The 27,693-nt window shown below is 42.5% G+C and overlaps 1 protein-coding gene across 1 annotated transcript; it reads right to left on the bottom strand.

Annotated features, from left to right (window-relative positions):
• Positions 1–1,290: 1,290 nt before the first annotated feature.
• Positions 1,291–25,896, bottom strand: mutyh (mutY DNA glycosylase). Its single transcript, XM_035775358.2, has 15 exons — positions 23,688–25,896; positions 23,218–23,342; positions 22,663–22,702; positions 22,504–22,577; positions 22,328–22,369; positions 22,153–22,224; positions 21,500–21,613; positions 21,278–21,375; positions 20,673–20,817; positions 20,460–20,547; positions 18,398–18,580; positions 12,209–12,354; positions 11,818–11,970; positions 3,756–3,806; positions 1,291–3,555 (listed from the first exon to the last, which is right to left on the bottom strand). Exons 1-15 carry the CDS (start codon positions 23,797–23,799, stop codon positions 3,427–3,429), a joined length of 1,572 nt encoding a protein of 523 aa, XP_035631251.1. The 5' UTR covers positions 23,800–25,896; the 3' UTR covers positions 1,291–3,426.
• Positions 25,897–27,693: the final 1,797 nt, after the last annotated feature.

The following is a 27,693-nucleotide window of genomic DNA, read 5'->3' as shown; positions in this document are numbered from 1 at the left end:
AACAGGGACATTACTTGTCTGTGCAAGAAGGATAGTGGCATGTTGGACTGTCCTTGACCCTGCATTATCTAGCCAGCTCCCTGCATCTCATGACAAGGCTGACACCACATAGCGACCTGGCACCAGTGAACTTAATCACGTAGGGGAGTGGTGTGTCAATTATGACCATGAAGGATACCCTGGCATCATCATGGATGTAGAGGAACATGACATTAAGGTGAAGTGCACGCACCGGAATGGCATCAACAAATCCTTCTGGCCAAGTCCAAAGGAAGATGTTTGTTGGTACTCTGATGGACAGATCATTTGTCTGATGTCAGAGCCACAGGCTGTTAATAAACGCTCTGTGCAGATGGAAAAATCCACTTGGAAGAGCATTTGGGGTGAAAGGAGGGAGAGATGGAAAGAGGGTGAGCGCGAGAGGAAGAGAGGGCCAGGAATGTGTTCTAATGCTAATTCCAATTCCAATTTTTGTAGAGGCAATGTATTTTTGTTGTTGTTTTTCACAATGGATATGTAACTAAATAGCAGTTCCAATGTTGTTACTGTAACGGATGTGAAACGGCTAGCTTAGTTAGCGGTGTGCGCTAAGTAGCGTTTCAATCGGTTACGTCACTTGCTCTGAGACCTTGAAGTAGTAGTTCCCCTTGCTCTGCAAGGGCCGCGGCTTTTGTGGAGCGATGGGTAACGATGCTTCGAGGGTGACTGTTGTTGATGTGTGCAGAGGGTCCCTAGTTCGCGCCCGGGTATGGGCGAGGGGTTGGACGTAAAGTTATACTGTTACATTACTACATGTACTACTTACTATGTAATGTCTATTCAGTGTTCAGTGTTTAATTTATGTTCTGTCCCGTTATAGCTGTGCACCCTGTTATCTTGGCATCTTTTTCAAATGAATTCAGTTACATTGTCAAATATAAAGAATTTGTGGAATATATTTTTCTTCCAAGTGGATTTTTTTGTTGTTGTTATACTCTTGTGAATTCTATGGTTTTTACTCGATTACTTGTAGTTTTTCTTGTTTGTCTGTATATTTTGTAATGACTTGGTGCTGCCTATCTTGGCCAGGACGCTCTTGAAAAATAGTTTTTAAATCTCAATGAGCCCTTCCTGGTTAAAGAAAAAAAAAAACATTTTTAAAGAGTAAGACACGGCCAACACCACACAATTATAAACTTGGATAAAATATCATTAATACCCGTCTCAATTTAGAAAGATACGGTGCAAATTAGATTAAGTTTTGTATAACACTTAATACAAAACTTCTTATTTCAGAACAAATGGACAGAGTTGACAAGGGTACACAATAGCTTTATGAAAATGTAAACATTATTAAAATAGATCAATGAAAGTAATTAAAGACAGTTAAGTGTATGTCCATAACAGGGTGGACTTATCATATGGGTGATTCACTGAAAATGGGTTTATAATTATCTAAGTGCTGGAGCTTAGCCAACAAGTTTCAAGACAAGTCTAATATTTCCATAAAAGTAATACAAATGCTAAATGTTGCATGGTCCAAATGGTATGGTTTTGTGATATTGACCCACCTCCAAACATCAGCTTCTCGTGCATTATCACCTAAATATATCATACGATCGAGGTTAAATGAACGAAGCATATTTTATGCAAGATACAGTCGGAAGTTTACATACACTTAGGGTGGAGTCATTAACACTTATTTTTCAACCACTCCACACAAACTAGTTTTGGCAAGTCGGTTAGGACATCTACTTTGTGCATGACACGTCATTTTTCCAACAATTGTTTACAGACAGATTATCTCACTGTATCACAATTCCAGTGGGTCAGAAGTTTACATACACTAAGTTGACTGTGCCTTTAAACATCTTGGAAAATTCCAGAAAACGATGTCATGGCATTAGAAGCTTCCGATAGGCTAATTGACATCATTTGAGTAAATTGGAGGTGTACCTGTGGATGTATTTCAAGGCCTACCTTCAAACTCAGTGCCTCTTTGCTTGACATCATGGGGAAATCAAAAGATATCAGCCAAGACCTCACAAGAAAAATTGTAGACCACAAGTCTGGATCATCCTTGGGAGCAATTTCCAAATGCCTGAAGGTACCACGTTCATCTGTACAAACGATAGTACACAAGTATAAACACCATGGGAACACGCAGCCATCATACCGCTCAGTAAGGAGACGAGTTCTGTCTCCTAGAGATAAAAAGTACTTTAGTGCGAAAAGTGCAAATCAATCACAGAACAACAGCAAAGGACCTTGTGAAGATGCTGGAGGAAACGGATACAAAAGTATCTATATCCACAGTAAAATGAGTCCTATATCGACATAACCTGAAAGGCCGCTCAGTGGCCATAAAAAGCCAGACTACTGTTTGCAACTGCACATGGGGACAAAGATTGTACTTTTGGGGGAAATTTCCTCTGGTCTGATAAAACAAAAACAGAACAGTTTGGCCATAATACCATCGTTATGGCTGGAGGAAAAAGGGGGATATTTGCAAGCCAAAGAACACCATCCCAACCGGGAAGCACGGGGGTGACAGCATCATGTTGTGGGGGTGGTTTGCTGCATGAGGGACTGGTGCACTTCACAAAATAGATGGCATCATGAGGTATGAAAATTACGTGGATATACTGAAGCAACATCTCAAGACATCAGTCAGGAAGTTAAAGCTTGGTCGCAAATGGGTCTTCCAAGTGGACAATGTCCCCAAGCATACTTCCAAAGTTGTGGCAAAATGGCTTAAGGACAACAAAGGCAATGTATTGGAGTGGCCATCACAAAGCCCTGACCTCAATCCAATAGAACATTTGTGGGCAGAACTGAAAAGGCGTGTGCGAGCAAGGAGGCCTACAAACCTGGCTCAGTTCTCTGTCAGGAGGAATGGGCCAAGATTCACCCATCTTATTGTGGGAAACTTGTGGAAGGCTACCTGAAACGCTTGACCCAAGATAAATAATTTAAAGACAATGCTACCAAATACTAATTGAGGGTATGTAAACTTCTGACCCACTGGGAACGTGATGAAAGAAATAAAATCTGAAATAAAATCACTCTACTATTATTCTGACATTGACCAAACCAACTGACCAAAAACAGGGAATTGTTTTCTAGGATTAAATGTCAGGAATAGTTAAAAACTGAGTTTAAATATACTTGGCTGAGTTGTATTTAAACTTCTGACTTCAACTGTATGAGAGGCCACTGTTGCAATTTGTTATTTTTTAAATTAGTTTAAAATTGTATTCAGCATTCAACTCAATGACACACTTTTTGCTCTTAAAGTATTCCACTCATGGGATAAACACCCAGACCACTTGTGGCAGTTATCCAGACAGCAAGACACAGTAGTAGTCCTTGCATGGTACTTGATCAGCTTAAAAAAATAAATAAATAAAACAACATTGTTATTCATTGTGAGTAAGTATAAATTGATCAAGTTTCTTGTTTTGGGCTCTTGAAGAAGGAACTGAGTGACAGCTGTCTGGTCCCGCTGTTTGTTGAATTGTCTTTGAGCTTTTTAGACTTGTGCTGTCCATCACTCTTAGTGTTAGTAGCCTTCTTCTGTTTCCCATCCGGACAGAGACAAGAACAGAGAAGAGTTACCACTGGCATCAGTATGGGTTATCAATGGGTCATTTAGTCTAGGTGTCAATGCAGAAGGATTTCAGGTAGAAATTCAGAAAGTACTGTATAGCAGACCGGATAATCATATTCGCTCTGGATAAGGGTGTCCTGCTAATGAATGTGATGTAGTGAAATACCTTGGTAGCTTGTCCCTCTTGATCCTCCATAGTGTCGTACAGCTTCATGATCTGCAAGAGATAAATGACGCATGACTATTCTTGCTCACCTTAACAGTGCTAAATTAGAAAACACTGCGTGCACACACGCAAGCACACACACGCAAGCACACACTTAGATCAAGGGTGTCAATCAAAATGTTGTATCTGGGGCCTCAGTCGGTCTTCAACGAAGTCCGGAGGGCGCCCCCAAAAGAGGGTTATTATATTTCCTCGCTGTCCAAATTTTCAAAAGATAGTCCTCTATCCATCTTTTCTGCAATTTTAGATACTCTGACTGTCTTGCTTTAATTTTGGTGATTATTAGTGAGCTAAAATGTAGGGTCCGTTATAATTTCTACACAGTTTAGATGTATTTTTTTGTCATTTTAAAAAGGGCAATGAACTCCCCAAAAATAATTTCCTGTTTTTCTTAGATATTTCCATAACGCTCTGAAATGTAGAAAATTATGATAAAGCCCTTTTAGTGTACATTTATTTTTGATTTATTATAGTTTATTTCAGGTGGGACTGAGTTTTTGGCCCACAGCATGACATCAAATCTGATTTGGTTATTCTGACCAATGACGAAAAACATTTATTTGCATATGTCTCCACTTTGAAGGGGATATATCCATAAATCAGGGATATGCATGTAAATATATGAACATTTGTAGCATCATGCCAACACGATCCAACAGAATTGCAATGGCAAAAGGAGGCTAAGGGAAATACAAATAAAATATGTTGCGAGTTGTTTTCATGAAATAAGCACAGTGATTTATTAGACATACAGTGATGATTTGAAAATACAATTGAAAAGACTGCATGGGCACGAGTTAGTTTCCTCTGTACTCTGGATTTGAACTATGTTCTCCTGAGTTTCCCTATCGATTCAGTGGGTGCACTGTTTTGTTCAAAATTTAGTTGAAGAAAATGAGACAAGAGGAACATGTCTCACTTAGGAACCGTTATGGACTTCTAAAGTTACTCAGTACATTTTTTTGTTGTCAAAATAACAAATCCTTATTGTAAATATCAGAAGATATGATACAATGGCAAATTCAAATCAAACTTTGTCATATACGCCAAATACAACAAGTGTAGACTTTACCGTGAAATGCTTACTTACAAGCCCTTAACCAACAGTGCAGTTCAAGAAGAGTGAACAAAATATTTACCAAGTAGACTAAAATAAAAAGTAATAATAAAAAGTGATACAATAAGAATAACGAGACTATGTACAGGGGGCACCGGTACAGAGTCAGTGTGAAGTGACTATGCATAGATAATAAACAGTGAGTAGCAGCAGTGTACAAAAGGGAGGGGGGGTCAATGTAAATTGTCCGGTGGCAATTGTATTAATTGTTCAGCAGTCTTATGGCTTGGGGTTAGAAGCTGTTGAGGAGCCTTTTGGTCCTAGACTTGGCACTCCGGTACCGCTTGCCGTGTGGGAGCAAAGAAATCAGTCTAGAAATCAGTGACTGAAGTCTGACAATTTTATTAATTTTAAATTAAAATGGTTTTATTTATTTAAAAATGTTTCTATTTTGTACTACTATGTCATAATAAAAATAATACAGTGTACAAAACATTATGAACATGCTCTTTCCATGAAAGACTGAGCAGGTGAATCCAGGTGATCCCTTATTAATGTCACTTGTTAAATCCACTTCAAAATCAGTGTAGAGGAAGGGGAGGAGACAGGTAAAAGTATGTTTAAGTCTTGAGGCAATAGAGACATGGATTGTGTATGTGTGCCATTCAGAGGGGGAACTGGTTTGTGTCAAGAACTGCAACGCTGCTGGGTTTTTCCCACAACAGTATCCCATGTGTATCAAGAAATGGTCCACCACCCAAAGGACATCCAGCCAACTTGACACAACTGTGGGAATCATTTAAAGTCAACATGGGCCAGCATCCCTGTGGAACACTTTTGACACCTTGTAGAGTCCATGACGTGATTAATTGAGGCTGTTCTGAAGGCAAAAATGAGTGCAAACTCAACAGTAGGAAGGTGTTCTTAATGTTTTGTTCACTGAGTGCATGTTTAATTTGAATACAATCTTTACAAATCCAAGAAGGATGCTGAATGAAATAAAACTAGTTAAACCAACAAAGTAGGCCTACATAGACATGTGTTAATTAAGGGAGGAGTTACACACACCGGTTAATGGATAACTGGTGGTACAAATATAATACTGAAAAGAAGCCAGCTGTAGACAAATCAAATGAGAGTTCAGCCAACTGTGAAAGTAAAATGCAACAAAAACCGTTGATTAGTACTCAAGAGTCAAATTTTCTTCACAATATTCTACTAATGCAATTCCTTTTGGACAGATTTCACAGGTTATTACCACCACTCCCTTCTTACAATAGCTCTCTGCCTGCTGCTTCAGTTCCGACAGACAGAACTCTTTGCTTTCCCAAGACTACATCTGTTAATGGTGGTGCGAGGTGAAACACAGGAGGGTCACAGTGAGAATGCTGTTCATTGACTACAACTCAGTGTTCAACACCAGTGCCCACAAAGCTCATCACTAAGCTAAGGACCCTGGGACTAAACACCTCCCTCTGCAACTGGATCCTGGACTTCCTGACGGGCCACCCCCCAGGTGGTAAGAGTAGGCAACAACACGTCTGCCACGCCGATCCTTAACACTGGGGCCCCTCAGGGGTGCGTGCTTAATCCTTTCCTGTACTCCCTGTTCACCCACGACTGCGTGGCCAAGCACGACTCCAACACCACCATTTAGTTTACTGACGATAACGGTGGCAGGCCTGATCACCAACAACGATGAGACAGCCTATAGGGAGGAGATCAGAGACCTGGTAGTGTGGTGCCAGGACAACAACCTCTCCCTCAACATGATCTAGACCAAGGAGTTGATCGTAGACTACAGGAGAAGGTGGGCTGAACACGCACCCATTCACATCGACGAAGCTGTAGTGGAGCGGGATCGAGAATTTCAAGTTCCTTGGTGTCCACATCACCAAAAAACTATCATGGCCCAAACACACCAAGACAGTCGTGAATAGTGCATGACAACACATTACCCCCCTCAGGAGACTGAAAATATTTGGCATGGTTCCCCAGATCCTCAAAAAGTTCTACAGCTACACCATCGAGAGCATCCTGACCGGTTGCATCACCGCCTAGTTTGGCAACTCCTCGGCATCCGACCGCAAGGCGCTACAGAGGGTAGTGCGCACAGCCCAGTACATCACTGGGGCCAAGATTCCTGCCATCCAGGACCTATATATTAGGCGGTGTCAGAGGAAAGTCCAAAGAATTGTCAAAGGCTCCAGTCACCGAAGTCTAGGTCCAAAAGGCTCCTTAGCTTCTACCCCCAAGCCATAAGACTGCTGAACAATGAATAAAATGGCCACCCGGACTATTTGCATTGACCCCCCCCTTGTTTTTACACTGCTGCTACTCGCTGTTTATTATCTACGCAATATCAAATCAAATGTATTTATATAGCCCTTCTTACATCAGCTGATATCTCAAAGTGCTGTACAGAAACCCAGCCTAAAACCCCAAACAGTAAGCAATGCAGGTGTAGAAGCACGGTGGCTAGGAAAAACTCCCTAGAAAGGACCAAACCTAGGAAGAAACCTAGAGAGGAACCAGGCTATGAGGGGTGGCCAATCCTGTTCTGGCTGTGCCGGGTGGAGATTATAACAGAACATGGCCAAGATGTTCAAATGGTCAAATAATAATAATCACAGTAGTTGTCGAGGGTGCAGCAAGTCAGCACCTCAGGAGTAAATGGCTTTTCATAGCTGATCATTATGAGTATCTCTACCGCTCCTGCTGTCTCTAGAGAGTTGAAAACAGCAGGTCTGGGACAGGTAGCACGTCCGTTGAACAGGTCAGGGTTCCATAGCCGAAGGCAGAACAGTTGAAACTGGAGCAGCAAGTCACTTTAGCCCTACCTACATGCACAAATTACCTCAAAAACCTGTATCCCCGCACATCCCCTTCCAAACTCACATTAAGCATCTCCAATCCAAAATGAAATCTAGAATAGGCTTCCTATTTCGCAACACAGCACCTTCACTCATGCTGCCAAACATACCCTCGTAAAACTGACCATCCTACCGATCCTCGACGATGTGATTTATAAAATAGCCTCCAACACTCTACACAACAAATTGGATGCAGTCTATCACATTTCCATCTGTTTTGTCACCAAAGTCCCATATACTACCAACCACTGTGACCTGTACGCTCTCGTTGGCTGGCCTTCGCTTCATACTCGTCACCAAACCCACTGGCTCCAGGTCATCTACAAGTATCTGCTAGGTAAAGCCCCACCTTATCTCGGCTCACTGGTCACCATAGCAGCACCCACCTGTAGCACGCGCTCCAGCAGGTATATCTCATTGGTCATCCCCCAAAGCCAATTCTTCCTTTGACCGCCTTTCCTTCCAGTTCTCTGCTGCCAGTGACTGGAACGAACTGCAAAAATCACTGAAGCTGGAGACTCTTAACTCCCTCACTAGCTTTAAGCACCAGCTGTCAGAGCAGCTCACAGATCACTGCACCTGTACATAGCCCATCTGTAATATAGCCCATCCAACTACCTCATCCCCATACTGTATTTATTTATTTATCTTGCTCCTTTGCACCCCAGTATCTCTACTTGCACATTCATCTTCTGCACATGTACCATTCCAGTGTTTAATTGCTATATTGTAATTACTTAGCCACCATGGCCTATTTATTGCTTTACCTCACTTATCCTACCTCATTTGCACATGCTGTATATTATACTTTTTCAACTGTATTATTGAATCTGTGTCACGTTCTGACCTTTATTTCCTTTGTTTTGTCATTATTTAGTTGGTCAGGGCGTGAGTTGGGTGGGCAGTCTGTTTTTCTATGTTTTGGGGTATTTCTATGTTTCGGCCTAGTATGGTTCTCAATCAGTGTCATTAGTTGTCTCTGATTGAGAATCATACTTAGGTAGCCTGGGTTTCACTGTGTGTTTGTTCCTGTCTCTGTGTTTTGCACCAGATAGGGCTGTTTTGGGTTTTCACGTTTCTTGTTTTTGTTAGTTTGTTCATGTGAAGTGATTTATTAAAACATTAAATCAAAATAACCACGCTGCGCTTTGGTCCACCTCTCCGTCAATGGAAGAAATCCCTTACAATCTGTTTGTTTATTCCATGTGTAACTCTTTGTTGTTCTTGTTGTTGTTGTGAACTGCTTTGCTTTATCTTGGCCAGGTCGCAGTTGCAAATGAGAACTTGTTCCCAACTAGCAGACCTGGTTAAATATATATATTTTTTAATTGACTCAGTACCGGTACCACCTGTATAGAGCCTCATTATTATTGTTACTTTATTGTGTGACTTGTTTTGTTTATGTCCAGCTAACAGTGAGCAAGAAGAGCAGCTTGGAGTCCTGTCTTCTTCAGTTTCTCCACTAATTCAGCCAACATGTTATTTTTCCTTCCGAGCAGGCCTTGGGGTGAAGGTCTGCAATGGGAGCAGCTGTAGACACGTTTCCGATCATCCTGATTCCAGTTGTCACTAATACACAGTAGCTGTGTCTACAGGAAGTAGATCCTTCACTATATCCAGACAGATCAAACAGAATAGCTCTCTATCATCTGAAATATTAGCAGCTACAGATTTAAAATGAGTTCTAATTTCTTTCTGAACGTTAGACTCGGCGCACTCAAAATGCTGTCTTTGTGTTTTATATCATATTGTAAAACGGCTGATGAAACAAACACTGTAAACATGTTTGTTTTTTAAATGCATCAGTGATATTTGCTTATAGTTGCTGGTTGAAAATACAATCTACACAGGACCTTCTAATCAGCAGGTTTGCATTGGCCGGGAGTTTCGGCTTTCCATGGTTGCATCACCATGTAGTGAATTAGTTAGACATAACAAAGTTCTAAACCGCTAATTTTCAGTTTTCCCCTCCCCACTCAGACCACTTCCAGACAGTACGAGCTAAATTCTGGCTTGAGAAATTAATGGAAATAAGGTGCAGAAATGATTTGATATAAAATGGCTGAATTGGGCCTTTAAGACGTAGAGACCGAGGCATAGAGGCAGAGACCATGTCCAATGTTGTGTCATAGAGTGAAGGTGAGTGAGTTAAATGATATTTTCAGATAAGGAGTGGTTTATGGACCAAAGTTTGTGGACCAAAGTACATGCAATAGAAAAGCTAACTCATATGTGCAGTAGACATATGGCTATATTAATTGCACAACATATTTCACTCCATTTGTGAAATGTGAAACAACAATGCCTTCCAAAAGTACTCACACCCCTTGATTTTGTTGAGTTACAAAGTGGAATTAAGATGGATGTCTTTTTTTGTCGACGATCTAAAAAAAATACTTGAACGTCAAAAGTGGAAGATTTAAAAAAAAATGTTTTTTAAAGAATGAATGAAAAATAATGGGAAGGCATATAAAGCGAATGTCTTGCAACCAGAAGGTTGCGAGTTTGAATCTCATCACGGACAACATCAGCATTTTAATTAATTAGCAACTTTAACTACTTACTACTTTGCAACTACTTAGGATGTTAGCTAACCCTTTTAGCTAACCCTTCCCCTAACCTAGCTAACGTTTGCCAGCGAGCTAACATTAGCCACCTAGCTAAAATTCGTAACATATCATAGGTTCAGCAAATTCGTAACATATAGTACATTTTGCAAATCCATAACATATTCTACGTTTGCAAATACCTAACATATAATAAAAAAAATGTCATTCGTAACATATCATACGAAATAGGTGATGACATCCACACATTAATACATACCATACGACATATCATACTAAATGCAGTGTCTTGGATTTACATACAGAATAATTCAAAATGCTCTTGAGACCAGGTTGATTTTCAAGCAGATGTAAGTAAAAACTGTAACTACGCCATTTAGGAACATGCAATGTCGTCTTGGTAATCAAAGCAGTGTAGATTTGGCCTTGTGTTTTAGGATATTGTTCTGCTGAAAGGCAAATGTCTCCCAGTGTCTGTTGGAAAATAGACTGAACCAGGTTTTCCTCTAGGATTTTGCCTGTGCTTAGCTCCATTCTGTTTATTTTTATTCTGAAAAACTCTGCAGTCCTTGCCGATGACAAGCATACCCATAACGTGATGCAGCCACCACCATGCTTGAAAATATCAAGTGTGGTACTCAAGTCATGTGTTGTGTTGGATTTGCCTCAAACATTCTTTGTATTCAGGACATAAATATAGTTTCTTTACCACATTTATTTTTGCAGAACTACTTTAGTGTCTTGTTGCAAACAGGATGCATGTTTTGGAATATTTGTATTATGTAAAGGCTTCCTTCTTTTCACTCTGTAATTTAGGTGAGTATTGTGGAGTAACTACAATTTTGTTGATCCATCCTCAGTTTACTACCTATCACAGCCAATAAACTCTGTAACCGTTTTAAAAATCACCATTGGCCTCATGGTGAAATCGCTAAGCTGATCCCTTCCTCTCTGGCAACTGAGTTAGGGAGGATGCCTGTATCTTTATAGTGAATGGGTGTATTGATACACCATCCAAAAGTGTAATTAATAACGTCACCATGCTCAAAGAGATATTCAGTATCGACTTTGTTTACTAACAATCAGTGCCCTCCCTTACGAAAAAAGATTGCAATCAGAGAGCAGTATAACTGCAGTTTGCTGCAAAAACTGCATCCAAAATAAATAAAAAATGTACTGTAGAAATGTTGCAGTGTAACGGCAGTTACAGTGCAGTATAACTGCAGTTATTACTGCATCCCAAATACCGCAGTTCATGCAGTTTTACTGAAGCTTCTAAACTGATATTTTTCATTGTAGGGGCTTCTTGCGAGGCATTGGAAAACCTCACTGGTCTTTCTGGTTGAACCTGTGCTTGAATTTCACTACTCGACTGAGGGACCTTTCAGATAATTGTATGTGTGGGGTACAATCTTAGTGGTAAAAGATCATGTTAACCACTATTAGTGTTAGGGTTAGCGCACACACAAACACACAGTAGATCATAGCAAGTTACGATTACTAACCTTCTTCACTCCAGTGGATACAGCAGCTTCCTGCAGGGAAGGTCTAGTGAGCCAGCGTGTAGTACTCTGGGCTTTCCCTCCCTCTCCAGAGACATTCAAACACAGGCTGTACACAACATATGTCTGGTGGATGTGGGAGAAGATATGAACCACCTGTACAGTAGAAAAACACCAACAGTCAACTGCAATGCTAGGGAGAAGCCTAGCTTAGCATACTAATACAAACTTAGAATGACACGAGTCCAAATAAGTCATTTATTCCGAATTTTGACGGGGAAATGTATAATAATACTCATAGGAACTATGGGACAATAGGGTGCAATTTGGGACATATTCTTTAATGTCCCTGATAGGCAAAACATAACAGTAGGCCCTGTTCTCCTGTACATACCTCCCCCACATACTGGAGCAGCCCGTTGTCCAGCCGAACTCCCAACAATCTCCCCACCCCAGCACACAGCGCCCCCCTCTGTTTCATCTCAGAATTCTCCCCCTCTAGGAGCAGGCTAGGGAACTCCCACATACCAGCCAAAAGTCCTACAAGGAAGTAAAGAAGGAAGGAAAAAGGCAAGCAGACAAGACAGTTAATGAGTGTGCTCAAAATTCCCAACTGATAATAAAAGGTTACCTTTGATAAATATGTTAGTGAAAACAATGGTAAAGATATAGTAAATACACCCACCTTGGAGCTGTACAACGGCACAAACGTCATGCAGAAAACAACAGGAATGGTGCGAAATTAAAATGCTTGGAAGGTGTGTTTTAGTGCTATACTAGAGCCCTGTCCCAAATGGTACCCTATTCACGATATAGTGAATGTATGGACCAGGGCTCTAAACTAACCATTTTCATTGGTAGCACTGGTGCTCCCAACTTTAAAGTTACTGCGCAATAGCGAGCAGTAGTTCTCCGATGGTCTAGCTAGTTAGCTTTTTTTGTAGGCTAGTTTGCAGCAGCTGCAGCAGGTGTTATCGAAGATGTTGTTGCTCATTTGTTAGCTTCTCCCTTTTCAAGAAACACTTTCAACAAGAAGTTAAGTTTCAAATGATCCTCATCTGGTAGGTGGAACTGTGTTTTTTATTGCAGCTCACTCGCTGTTGCCTGCCATCTCTTTGAAAATAACTGGTGTGTGAAACATTGTTGCATTTAACATTTTGGATCACCGGCTACTTTGTGCGCTAAGCCTGAAAAGTTTTTTTTTGCAATGGGAAGTAATATTTGTACATTTCGATTGGCAAATGCTTGGCCTAATGGTTGTGTCTTGGTATTCTTATGATTGGGACCTACTGGATAAATATGTCTGAGTGAAGGGCCTGCTTATCCTTTAAAATCATGTTGTGTATGACTCTGGTCTGGGTATACTGCCCGGTGAAGGAAAGGTGCCCTGTGTGAAAAATCCTATATTTTCCTATGTTCTTTTAACGTGTTTTCCTGTAGATCTTTCATATTTTCACAAGATGCATTCAGGAGACCATTTGAGGTCTTGTAAAAATCCCCCAAAATATATTTTGAGGGTGAAGTTGCCCTTTAATTCAATTGAGCAAAAATAAATGCCCTCCCCATTGATACAAATTAGCATGACACCATTATGTCGGGTCGGCCTACTTTGCAGTCAAAGTTTGACTGGGAAGTTTTTTTGGGAAAGCTTTTCGAAAATGTTCCTGCAAACAGCGTGTTCATGAATTAGTCTGCTAACCAAGACTTTAGTTAGCATTTACTGGAAAATATCATAAGTTGAAATGTCTTTCCTACCTACCCTAATGGCTACTGATGTCATTCTTCTGTGAGCTGCTCCGTGAGACAACCAGTTGAGAGCTGTGTGCTCTTGATTTCTCCATTGTTCTACATAATTGATAAGTCCTATACCTCCACCACGCTGCTTTGATGTGGATCAGAGGGGATTAAGAAGTGAGTAGAAGCAAAGCCCACTGAAAAAAATAAATAAATGGGTATACGGCCTGCGTATAGCCTCCAATACACCACTGGCCCTTTGTGTTTGACAAAAAGTGAACTCTCCTACGTGAGCGCGCTGGTATTATGGTTGTTGTTCTTTCAGCATCACGAGCCTGTCACACACTGAAGGCCTGGGTCCAATAGGTTCGCCACTGTACTAACCTGTCACACACTGAAGGCCTAGGTCCAATAGGTTCGCCACTGTACTAACCTGTCACACACTGAAGGCCTAGGTCCAATAGGTTCGCCACTGTACTAACCTGTCACACACTGAAGGCCTGGGTCCAATAGGTTCGCCACTGTACTAACCTGTCACACACTGAAGGCCTGGGTCCAATAGGTTCGCCACTGTACTAACCTGTCACACACTGAAGGCCTGGGTCCAATAGGTTCGCCACTGTACTAACCTGTCACACACTGAAGGCCTGGGTCCAATAGGTTCGCCACTGTACTAACCTGTCACACACTGAAGGCCTGGGTCCAATAGATAAGCATGCTCCGTTCAAAAAATGCAGAACCAAGAACAGATACAGCCCTTGGTTCACTCCAGACCTGACTGCCCTCGACCAGCACAAAAACATCCTGTGGCGGACTGCAATAGCATCGAATAGCCCCGTGATATGCAACTGTTCAGGGAAGTCAGGAACCAATACACGCAGTCAGTCAGGAAAGCTAAGGCCAGCTTCTTCAGGCAGAAGTTTGCATCCTGTAACTCCAACTCCAAAAGTTCTGGGACACTGTGAAGTCCATGGAGAACAAGAGCACCTCCTCCCAGCTGCCCACTGCACTGAGGCTAGGAAACACGGTCTCCACCGATAAATCCATGATTATCGAAAACTTCAATAAGCACTTCTCAACGGCTGGCCATGCCTTCCGCCTGGCTACTCCAACCTCGGCCAACAGCTCCGCCCCCCCGTAGTTCCTCACCCAAGCCTCTCCAGGTTCTCCTTTACCCAAATCCAGATAGCAGATGTTCTGAAAGAGCTGCAAAACCTGGACCCGTACAAATCAGCTGGGCTTGATAATCTGGACCCGCTATTTCTGAAACTATCTGCCGCCATTGTCGCAACCCCTATTACCAGCCTGTTCAACCTCTCTTTCATATCGTCTGAGATCCCCAAGGATTGGAAAGCTGCCGCAGTCATCCCCCTCTTCAAAGGGGAGACACCCTGGACCCAAACTGCTATAGACCTATATCCATCCTGCCCTGCCTATCTAAGGTCTTTGAAAGCCAAGTCAACAAACAGGTCACTGACCATCTCGAATCCCACCGTACCTTCTCCGCTGTGCAATCTGGTTTCCGAGCCGGTCACGGGTGCACCTCAGCCACACTCAAGGTACTAAATGATATCATAACCGCCATCGATAAAAGACAGTACTGTGCAGCCGTCTTCATCGACCTCGCCAAGGCTTTCGACTCTGTCAATCACCAAATTCTTATCGGCAGACTCAACAGCCTCGGTTTTTCGGATGACTGCCTTGCCTGGTTCACCAATTACTTTGCAGACAGAGTTCAGTGTGTCAAATCGGAGGGCATGCTGTCCGGTCCTCTGGCAGTCTCTATGGGGGTGCCACAGGGTTCAATTCTCGGGCCGACTCTTTTCTCTGTATATATCAATGATGTTGCTCTTGCTGCGGGCGATTCCCTGATCCACCTCTACGCAGACGACACCATTCTATATACTTTCGGCCCGTCATTGGACACTGTGCTATCCAACCTCCAAACGAGCTTCAATGCCATACAGCACTCCTTCCGTGGCCTCCAACTGCTCCTAAACGCGAGTAAAACCAAATGCATGCTTTTCAACCGATCGCTGCCTGCACCCGCATGCCCGACTAGCATCACCACCCTGGATGGTTCCAACCTTGAATATGTGGACATCTATAAGTACCTAGGTGTCTGGCTAGACTGCAAACTCTCCTTCCAGACTCACATCAAACATCTCCAATCAAAAATCAAATCCAGAGTCGGCTTTCTATTCCGCAACAAAGCCTCCTTCACTCACGCTGCCAAGCTTACCCTAGTAAAACTGACTATCCTACCGATCCTCGACTTCGGCGATGTCATCTACAAAATGGCTTCCAACACTCTACTCAGCAAACTGGATGCAGTCTATCACAGTGCCATCCGTTTTGTCACTAAAGCACCTTATACCACCCACCACTGCGACTTGTATGCTCTAGTCGGCTGGCCCTCACTACATATTCGTCGCCAGACCCACTGGCTCCAGGTCATCTACAAGTCCATGCTAGGTAAAGCTCCGCCTTATCTCAGTTCACTGGTCACGATGGCAACACCCATCCGTAGCACGCGCTCCAGCAGGTGTATCTCACTGATCATCCCTAAAGCCAACACCTCATTTGGCCGCCTTTCGTTCCAGTACTCTGCTGCCTGTGACTGGAACGAATTGCAAAAATCGCTGAAGTTGGAGACTTTTATCTCCCTCACCAACTTCAAACATCAGCTATCCGAGCAGCTAACCGATCGCTGCAGCTGTACATAGTCTATTGGTATATAGCTCACCCTTTTTCACCTACCTCATTCCCATACTGTTTTTATACTGTTTTTATTTATTTACTTTTCTGCTCTTTTGCACACCAATATCTCTACCTGTACATGCCCATCTGATCATTTATCACCAGTGTTAATCTGCAAAATTGTATTATTCGCCTACCTCCTCATGCCTTTTGCACACATTGTATATAGACTGCCCATTTTTTTCTACTGTGTTATTGACTTGCTAAATTGTTTACTCCATGTGTAACTCTGTGTTGTCTGTTCACACTGCTATGCTTTATCTTGGCCAGGTCGCAGTTGCAAATGAGAACTTGTTCTCAACTAGCCTACCTGGTTAAATAAAGGTGAAATAAAAAATAAATAAATAAAATAGGTTCGCCACTGTACTAACCTGTCACACACTGAAGGCCTGGGTCCAATAGGTTCGCCACTGTACTAACCTGTCACACACTGAAGGCCTGGGTCCAATAGGTTTGCCACTGTACTAACCTGTCACACACTGAAGGCCTGGGTCCAATAGGTTCGCCACTGTACTAACCTGTCACACACTGAAGGCCTAGGTCCAATAGGTTCGCCACTGTACTAACCTGTCCCACACTGAAGGCCTGGGTCCAATAGGTTTGCCACTGTACTAACCTGTCACACACTGAAGGCCTAGGTCCAATAGGTTCGCCACTGTACTAACATGTTTATAATAGATATAAAGACTAACAATTTCCTCCGGGCTCCACTGTACTAATAGTGAGTGGACAACTTTCCAACAAGTTCCCCCACTCTTCCCCACCAAGGGGGTCAAGGAAATACTGACAAAGATGAAGGATATTTTTCTACAAAAGTAAAAAGGACAGTTACGAGTAAAGTAGGAAGCCCTGGTTTCAATAGGCTGTTAAGACATTCATGGTTTCAAGGAAGGAGTGTATATATTTGGCCTGGCAAAGCGGTTTTATGCGCTGACTGAATGGAAGCTGATTGAGTTTTTTAAAATTTTATTTTTACTCCGCTGGTATCTCACAGCGACAAGACACCCAATATGTAGTCTCGGGTACTACAATATTGACAGCTACTTCGCGAATATGAACTCGTCATGGCCAGAAAATGTGAGGAATGGTTATGATATCTGTATTAGGTTCAACAATTAAATATTGTCTACACAAGAAATGGCACTTTACAGTATTCAGACGTAGCCTACAAACGCCAACGGTGAACCGCATATTCTACCGTTAAACTGCGCTTCTGATCGCATAGAGCAAAATAGGCTGCTTGAAATATCTCATTTATTTACTACTGTAAAGTGGGACCAACTAAAAGAGAAATGGGATGAATAGTAGCCTGTCCTAACTTGTTTTTGGTCTACAGGCTATTTCGTGAGTCGTCTATGAAACCATCAGTCAGAAAAGGTGAGGAAGTTATTTAGCAAAGAAAGAAATTACAGGCCTATTTCTAATTATTTTAGAATGCAAAGATAAATAGATCTCGTCCCACTAACGGCTAATGATTGCATCTTGTCATTATATTTAGCTAGACCTACCTGTTCTTTTGATATGAATAAGACCTTTATCATATATTCCCCATTTCCACAAGGCTACTACTAAGCTACTTTTGGCTTCTTGCAATGCTTCAGACTTCAACCACTAGAAACTGTTCGTACGCATGGTCTAAAGTTTGCGGGAGGACAAGCACATTCTCACGGCAAGTTCAATTTTTCTAAGTGGCAACTTTGCGTTAAAAACTGGCGCACGCATGATTTGAGGCGGATAATGTGCATAAGAAACATTTAGAAATGAGGCCCCATGATCTTTTTTAAAAATCTAGAAACTAGATGTTTCCTCTGTAGTAAATGGGGCCACCATGGCACTAACAAATCTGCACTTCTTTCTCTAGGGCACTCGGAAACAAAAGGTCCAGCGAAGCCTAATCAATACAACAATTAATTATTATCTAGAAGTTGTTGTTTTTTTCTTCTAGGGGCACCGGTGCTCCAAAATAGAAATTCCAAGTCGCACTGCAAAATATTTAGGAGCATATGCAGCCAAAAATGTTCACTCTTTAGAGCCCTGATAGGGACTAGGGTGCCATTTAAGACACAGCCTATATTAAAGGGCAGCTGACCTTTGCTCGGCCTTTGGGTGAGCAGGTACTCGACATCTCCTCCTGCTCCTGGCCGGGACACCACACAGGTGAGTGTGCGCTCCACACGAGGAGCTTTCTTCACCGGCTTCCTGGGGAAGTTCTGAACGCCCAGTTGGCTGTCCCAGGGTTCCGTGGGGCACAGGTTACATGTTCCTGAGGTCACTGGAGGGGGGACAAAATTAGGGGAGGAGTCAGGAAGTGTTTACACGTTGCGCAATAATTATTTGGTGACATCAGGGAGGCACACACATACTGGGAGCTAGAGTATCTACAGTGCCTTGCGAAAGTATTCGGCCCCCTTGAACTTTGCAAACTTTTGCCACATTTCAGGCTTCAAACATAAAGATATAAAACTGTATTTTTTTGTGAAGAATCAACAACAAGTGGGACACAATCATGAAGTAGAACGACATTTATTGGATATTTCAAACTTTTTTAACAAATCAAAAACTGAAAAATTGGGCGTGCAAAATTATTCAGCCCCTTTACTTTCAGTGCAGCAAACTCTCTCCAGAAGTTCAGTGAGGATCTCTGAATGATCCAATGTTGACCTAAATGACTAATGATGATGAATACAATCCACCTGTGTGTAATCAAGTCTCCGTATAAATGCACCTGCACTGTGATAGTCTCAGAGGTCCGTTAAAAGCGCAGAGAGCATCATGAAGAACAATGAACACACCAGGCAGGTCCGAGATACTGTTGTGAAGAAGTTTAAAGCCGGATTTGGATACAAAAAGATTTCCCAAGCTTTAAACATCCCAATGAGCACTGTGCAAGCGATAATATTGAAATGGAAGAAGTATCAGACCACTGCAAATCTACCAAGACCTGGCCGTCCCTCTAAACTTTCAGCTCATACAAGGAGAAGACTGATCAGAGATGCAGCCAAGAGGCCCATGATCACTCTGGATGAACTGCAGAGATCTACAGCTGAGGTGGGAGACTCTGTCCATAGGACAACAATCAGTCCTATATTGCACACATCTGGCCTTTATGGAAGAGTGGCAAGAAGAAAGCCATTTCTTAAAGATATCCATAAAAAGTGTCGTTTAAAGTTTGCCACAAGCCACCTGGGAGACACACCAAACATGTGGAAGAAGGTGCTCTGGTCAGATGAAACCAAAATCGAACTTTTTGGCAACAATGCAAAACGTTATGTTTGGCGTAAAAGCAACACAGCTAATCACCCTGAACACACCATCCCCACTGTCAAACATGGTGGTGACAGCATCATGGTTTGGGCCTGCTTTTCTTCAGCAGGGACAGGGAAGATGATAAAAATTTATGGGAAGATGGATGGAGCCAAATACAGGACCATTCTGGAAGAAAACCTGATGGAGTCTGCAAAGGACCTGAGACGGAGATTTGTCTTCCAACAAGACAATGATCCAAAACATAAAGCAAAATCTACAATGGAATGGTTCAAAAATAAACATATCCAGGTGTTAGAATGGCCAAGTCAAAGTCCAGACCTGAATCCAATCGAGAATCTGTGGAAAGAACTGAAAACTGCTGTTCACAAATGCTCTCCATCCAACCTCACTGAGCTCGAGCTGTTTTGCAAGGAGGAATGGGAAAAAAAATTCAGTCTCTCGATGTGCAAAACTGATAGAGACATAACCCAAGCGACTTACAGCTGTAATCGCAGCAAAAGGTGGCGCTACAAAGTATTAACTTAAGGGGGCTGAATAATTTTGCACGCCCAGTTTTTCAGTTTTTGATTTGTTAAAAAAGTTTGAAATATCCAATAAATGTCGTTCCACTTCATGATTGTGTCCCATTTGTTGTTGATTCTTCACAAAAAATACAGTTTTATATCTTTATGTTTGAAGCCTGAAATGTGACAAAAGGTCGCAAAGTTCAAGGGGGCCGAATACTTTCGCAAGGCACTGTATCTGTTACAAAGACTTGTAGACAACAATAGATATTTCTATCAAATATGCTTTAATAACCGTATTCAAAATACCAGGTATATGACTACCATCCTTATATGCGCCAACCTTTGAAACAACGAAAAGGAAAAAAATAAAACACTTACCACAATCCTCTACATCTGGCAGAGATGCAGGTACCCTGTTCAATTTACCCAGAAGCTTTGTTGAGTTCTCCTCTCGTTTGACGCTAACCTGCACAGAGAGAGAGAGACACTAACACAGTAGCGACATATGCACTGGAGACTCATCACCACTGGTCTGGAATAGGCCAATGCCTATTGGTCTTGTTATCAAGGTTGATGACTTCGGTGTGGTACCTTCCTGTAGGAGTGGCAGAGAGTCTGTATGGGACACTGGTTGCACTGGGGGCCTTTAGGGGTGCACACCCTCGCCCCCAGCTCCATCATGGCCTGGTTAAAGTCCCCTGGTCTCTCTTGGGACACCAACGTGTTGGCAGTGCTCCTAGAATACACACAGAGGAACAATGAATCCTTAAAAACAATTACCAAGGGAACCATACAGTATCTAACCAGGTAAGAATACGCATCAAGTCGAAAACAAGAGACTGAGTATGATGATTTAGGTGTTGGGATTGGTCAACTATGTCTTCATTGTAACAGCTTGTATTAAACATAGATGACCCCCACTGGACCAGTGGAGGCTGCAGAGGGGAGGACAGCTCATAATAAACGGACTGAACGGAACAAATGGAATGGCATCAAACACCTGGAAACCGTGTGTTTAATGTATTTGATTACCATTCCACTGATTCCGCTCCCGTCATTACCACAAGCCCGTTCTCCCCAATTAAGGTGTCACCAACCTACAGTGCACTGGACAGATGTTAAATATCCACTGAAGAATCACCATTAGAAAAACTTTTTTTTCTTCTTCCTCACTTCAACTATGAGTTCAACCTCACCATAGAGCTTCAGTCACTGCTGGGCTTGTACTGTCGGCCCCTATAGCCCGCACCCGACACAGGACCCGGATCACATTCCCATCAACAGCTCCCGTCACCTGGGCAACAGAGGTCACAGGTCATGTCAGTGAACGATGATGCCAAAGAGGGAGGGGTTTAAAAAAAATAAAAATAAACTTTAAGGTGTGTGTGAGCATGCGCGCGTATAGAGAGAGCTCTGACCTGGCCCAGCGCGATGGAGCCCACAGCTGCGGCGGTGTAGCGGCCCACTCCAGGCAGCTGCTTCAGCAGAGCCTCAACCGTCCTGGGCATCTCTCCCCCCAGCTCTGCTACCACCTGTAGTACAAATCACAGCCAGACAGGACGACAAAAACAACACACTCAGAAGTCACTATAGACAGAGAACAGGCGCTCAATGGTTCAAGCAACACAGTACATGTCACCAGCTTGTCGATTTTGGCATTGGCTAGAACAATGTCTACTCTTACCAGTCACATTGGCAGATGGTCACCCAGCTCAATCCAAAACCTCACATCCAAGAAATCAACAGCGTGTTTGTGTGTTGTTTTAACATTACAAAACATGTGCATGCGTTTTCTGAGATTTGTCTTCATTCAAAATAGTGGCTGGTAAAAATTTGGGCATCCACCAGCCACCAAAAAAGTACATTTCCCACCCATGTCCCCAACTCAACAGACAGGTAAGGACCTAACATCAAAGATAAAATCCTGTTTTTATCTTTAGAGAGGCAGAGGCAGTCGACAACATGACCCAAAGACAGCTCTCCACTTGTCAGAGACGTGTCCCGTTGGTGTGGCGGTAAGCCTCGCTTGAGCCAGGACATACTGTAAATAATATATGCCATAGACACAGACCTTCTGAGCTCCTTCCTGAAGTCTCTTTCCCCGGGAGTAGTACCCAAGCCCAGCCCACATCTGATTGACTTCCTGTGCGGATAAAAAAAAAAAAGATGATAATTGACGACAAGGTGGTCAGAACGCACAGGCATTTTCAACCTCACAGACCCTCATTTGCATTCATTGTAATCACCTCCAACGTAGCCGCTGCAAGACCCTGTACTGTTGGCCACCGCTGGAAAAGAATGAGGGAAAGAAGAAAAAAAAATCGCAAGGAGAACAGATGAAACCAAATGCATTGTTTCTGTGATTACCAAGTCTGCTTAAATCAAGTTCAGACTTCATACGAGACCCGACGGACTGGCCCACCTTCATCCACTTATTGTAGTAGTCGATCACAGTGGCAACCTGGGTCTGCTGTAGCATGATTTCTGAGACCCAAACTAGAGAGGAAACCAGGTCAATTTAGGATAACACAAAAGGCCCACTAGTTATTATTATATGAGAGTTGAGCACGTGGTGTCTTACCTGCATATGTCCTAATGTTGATGTCCGGTTCTGTCAGAGCCTATTAAGGAAACATTAAGTGAAAAGTAACATTTATTCCAGCTAAGCAGTTCTATATGTAATGGAAATAAGAACTCATTCCACAGCTAGCTTGAAATGCCGTCAACCGTCCTGTCAAATTGGAGCCAACAGGTGGTTCAATTGTCAAGGAGGGCGGTTATGTGTGTTAGTGAGGCAGAGGGCCCCGGGTTCGAGCCGTGGTACGGCCACTTTACCCAGAGTTGAGAGGGAGGAAACTAAATACTGCTAAAATAGCCCACCGATGTAAATTTCATATACCATATGTCAAATTATGGATTATATTCATCATAATATTTGGACACTATCGAAAATTAGATGGTGCATCTCAAGAGATTTCATCCTGCAAAATATATAATAAATATTCTAACAGATGTTCCAATGGTATAAAGGAGTACATTCATTAGTACACACTCAATCATCATGGTCATGCCTTGTTGTGCGTGTAAGGCATCAATGAAACCGTAATGGGAAAATATATTATATAATTCTCTTTACCACAGTTCTCCAGGGTAACTCTCTCTTCCCCTGGTCATACCAGTAAAGGATGCGTGTCCTAAAGAGTGTAATGTCAGCAGGATCATGGAATGAATGGTATGTCGACGCTGCAGTCTCATCGGGCTCTGAGGGGAGGGAAGACGTTACAGCATGCCATTGTGAAATCACATGTTTGGTTGTGGCAATCACTCAAATCCATCAATAGTCAATAGAGACTCAGGGCAGAGAGAGACTAGGAGACAATGATTGAGAGAAACTGAGACACAGATCTCGAAATAAAGATTGAAGACTGAGAGTAAATGCACAGAGAAAGATTGGGAGAGGGGGAGAGGCATGTTGCATAACTTGCGCCAGGAGTCTCCACCGTTGTCCTGACGTATTCAAAGATGTTGCTGATATTCTGCTCTGTTCAACAATTTTTTTGTGACTTTTTTGACTAGTGAGACAAAAGTCTCAACGTGTAGGCCTACCTTGTTTCACAGTTGCATTCGCTCTTTTCCGCAATGGTTTTGCTGACGACGACTCGGTTTTGTCCAGCGCAACTCTCTTCCTCTTCTGCATCGCTGATCGAAGCCTGCTCATAATAACAAACTCTCTCCCCGCTTTGGTCCGTGTAGTTGGCAAGTTAAACTAGCTACTAGTGGATGTATTATCCACAATCAACAACAATGTTCACTATTGTTGTTCACGCAATACTCCGATCAAGTTGTTTGTTTACCTATAGACAGCGCACATGACATCTCCCGCCACTGTAGCGAATTATGGAGGGACAGAAGCCGTTTGTCCAATCCGCTACTAGCTAAAACACTAAAACGCCTCCGCTATATTTAAAGGTGCATAGCCTTTACGGTGGATTTATTGTTGATTTAGGTGGAAATAAAAGTGAACGTTTTGATAGGGGACACTGCACTTAAAATAAGCTACTGTGGCAAACATGTATTTATTTTCTACAAGAATGGAATACATCAGGACCCTGGCGCAGGCCCTCTAGTCTAGCTGGTAGTGCGGAGCTATTACCGGAGTTATTTTTCGTTTTTTAAACAACTAATTGACCTACTTCGGTTCAATTATTTGAATTCCATTTCGTTATTTTTTCCCCTGTAAGCCCAATGCTCACATTGCACCGTTTCCCTACAGATAAATCAGATCCAACCTGGACTGTGCAATATTCTCTACTGAAAAATATATATAAATGCAGTAAACATGTAAATTGTTGGTCTCATTTTTCATCAACTGAAATTAAAGATCCCAGATATTTTCCATATGCACAAAAAGCTAATTTCTCTCAAAATGTGTTTACATCCCTGTTACAACAAAGCGTTCTTAGTGTCCAACAAGCTTTCTCTACCCTTAACCTTGTTCTGAACACCTCCAAAACAAAGGTCACGTGGTTTGGTAAGAAGAATGCCCCTCTCCCCACACGTGTGATTACTACCTCTGAGGGTTTCGAGCTTGAGGTACAAGTATTTGGGAGTATACTTTTTTTTAAAGACAGAAAGACAGTACACTGTACTTCTCTCAGCACATATCAAAGCTGCAGGCTGAAGTTAAATCTAGACTTGGTTTCCTCTATCGTAATCGCTCCTCTTTCACCCCAGCTGCCAATCTAACCCTGATTCAGATGACCATCCTACCCATGATAGATTACGGAGACATAGTTTATAGATTAGCAGGTGAGGGTGCTCTCGAGCGGCTAGATGTTTTTTTTACCATTCGGCCATCATATTTGCCACCAATGCTCCTTATAGGACACATCACTGCACTCTATACTCCTCTGTAAACGGGTCATCTCTGTATACCCGTCACAAGACCCACTGGTTGATGCTTATTTATAAAAACCCTCTTAGGCCTCACTCCCTCTTACTTGAGATATCTACTGCAGCCCTCATCCTCCACATACACCACCTGTTTTGCGAGTCACATTCTGTTAAAGGTCCCCAAAGCACACACATCCCTGGGTCGCTGACATGACATTCTGAAGCTGTGCTGCGGCCTTCAATATTGGAGGAGACAAAACATGAACGTTGCTATTTAATTATTTGCAAACAGCAGCGGTTTGTTGCAAACAAGAAACTCTGGTTTGACATTGGAGAAATATGGTAAGAATCTCTGTTTCTCTGTCCATTCTTCCCCGAAACTTCTATTTTCATTGTCCACCTTTCTTTTGAGACATTTTGATAGAACATCTTCTGTTGATTGCAATCTGTTTTTCCACAATCAATGCACAAAGAAATGTAAAACTAATTGAATAGAGATATTGGTTATTTGGTCAGTGTAATCAGATCGAACACATTAGGATATGTTAGTGACATTGAACTGATTATATAGCCTGCTTTCCAGATGTGTAAAAAAACGTGTTTAATTAGCCTATGAATTAGGCCAATAATATATTCTGTTCCGCTGACTATTAGCTGACCTATTGCTGACCCCTGCTGTACACTTGCCTATTTTAGTTGAGCTGGGATAGGAGGGTGCCCATTTTTTTGTCTCATCTACATTTTTTTGGTGCATGTGAGTGGAGGGTCATACTATGGGATCAATATCATGCCAAATGTATTCACAAATGTAAATCACCAATCCACAAATGTATATCACTTTCCACAAATGTAAATCACAAATCCACAAATGTAAATCACAAATCCACAAATGTAAATCACAAATCCACAAATGTAAATCACAAATCCACAAATGTAAATCACCAATCCACAAAAGTAAATCACTATCCACGAATGCAATCCACTATCCACAAACAAACACCTTTTGATTTGTATTTGTAAATCGATATATTGCATTATAATTTTTTATAACTGCAGATATTCAGGTAATTTCCAAAGGCCTTAAGTAAAATGACTGCCATAAAGACAAAAAGTTGTCATGTGTAGAAAGAGATTTGTAGTCGAAGAAAAAAAGTTGATCCCATAAAAGTTGATTTCATTGATGCTGTTGACCCGGATCACTGGTTGCTGCGGAAAAGGAGGTCAAAGGGGTTGAGTGTAACCAGTATGAAATGGCTAGCTAGTTAGCGGTGCTCGCTAATAGCGTTTCAATCGGTGAGGTAACTCGCTTTGATAACATGAACTAGTTTTCCCCCTGCTCTGCAAGGACCGTGGCTTTTGTGGACGATAGGTCTGTCAATGTGTGCAGAGGGTCTCTGGTTCAAACCAGGGTTGGGGTGGGACGAGGAGAGGGACGGAAGCGATACTGTTACAAAGTCTGATCCCACATCCTACCCCTCCCTTTTACCTTTTGCATGCCTCTCCTGGGGAAATGGTTAGAGGCCTCAGGAATACTTATGTCTCCTTAATGCTCATCCTCCGTGCAACATGAGACAGGGGATGGATTATAATCACTTACAATGTATGACATATCCTTCCCATTTAGTGGTGCTATCACACAGCTAATTCAACTATTTGGGTGATGAATGGGTGTTCAACGCAATAGTGTTCCAAATTTAGAGAAATCTAGGGCCAGGATTTCGATTATTTACATTGGACATACTATGGTTGCACATATGGTTAACATATTATGGTTACCATACTAAACTCAGCAAAAAAAGAAATGTCCTCTCACTGTCACCTGCTTTTATTTTCAGCAACTTAACGTGTAAATATTTGTATGAACATAACAAGATTCAACAACTGAGACTAACTAATGCCTGTGCCATTAAACCCCTACAACTCATCCAGAACGCCGCAGCCCGTCTGGTGTTCAACCTTCCCAAGTTCTCCCACGTCACCCCGCTCCTCCGCTCTCTCCACTGGCTTCCAGTTGAAGCTCGCATCCGCTACAAGACCATGGTGCTTGCCTACGGAGCTGTGAGGGGAACGGCACCTCAGTACCTCCAGGCTCTGATCAGGCCCTACACCCAAACAAGGGCACTGCGTTCATCCACCTCTGGCCTGCTCGCCTCCCTACCACTGAGGAAGTACAGTTCCCGCTCAGCCCAGTCAAAACTGTTCGCTGCTCTGGCCCCCAATGGTGGAACAAACTCCCTCACGACGCCAGGACAGCGGAGTCAATCACCACCTTCCGGAGACACCTGAAACCCCACCTCTTTAAGGAATACCTAGGATAGGATAAGTAATCCTTCTCCCCCCTTTTAAGATTTAGATGCACTATTGTAAAGTGACTGTTCCACTGGATGTCATAAGGTGAATGCACCAATTTGTAAGTCGCTCTGGATAAGAGCGTCTGCTAAATGACTTAAATGTTAAATAAACTGAACAAGTTCCACAGACGTGAATAATGTGTCCCTGAACAAAAAAAGGGGGGGGCCCTAGATCCAACAGGTCCCAGACGTGCTCAATGGGATTGAGATCCGGGCTCTTCGCTGCCCATGGCAGAACACTGACATTCCTGATTGCAGGAAATCACGCACAGAACGAGCAGTATGGCTGGTGGCATTGTCATGCTGGAGGGTCATGTCAAGATGAGCCTGCAGGAAGGGTACCACATGAGGGAGGAGGACGTCTTCCC

This window comes from Oncorhynchus keta, chromosome 1, assembly GCF_023373465.1.
Source record: "Oncorhynchus keta strain PuntledgeMale-10-30-2019 chromosome 1, Oket_V2, whole genome shotgun sequence".
NCBI lineage: Eukaryota > Metazoa > Chordata > Actinopteri > Salmoniformes > Salmonidae > Oncorhynchus > Oncorhynchus keta.
This window is presented reverse-complemented; position numbering and strand designations above follow the sequence as displayed.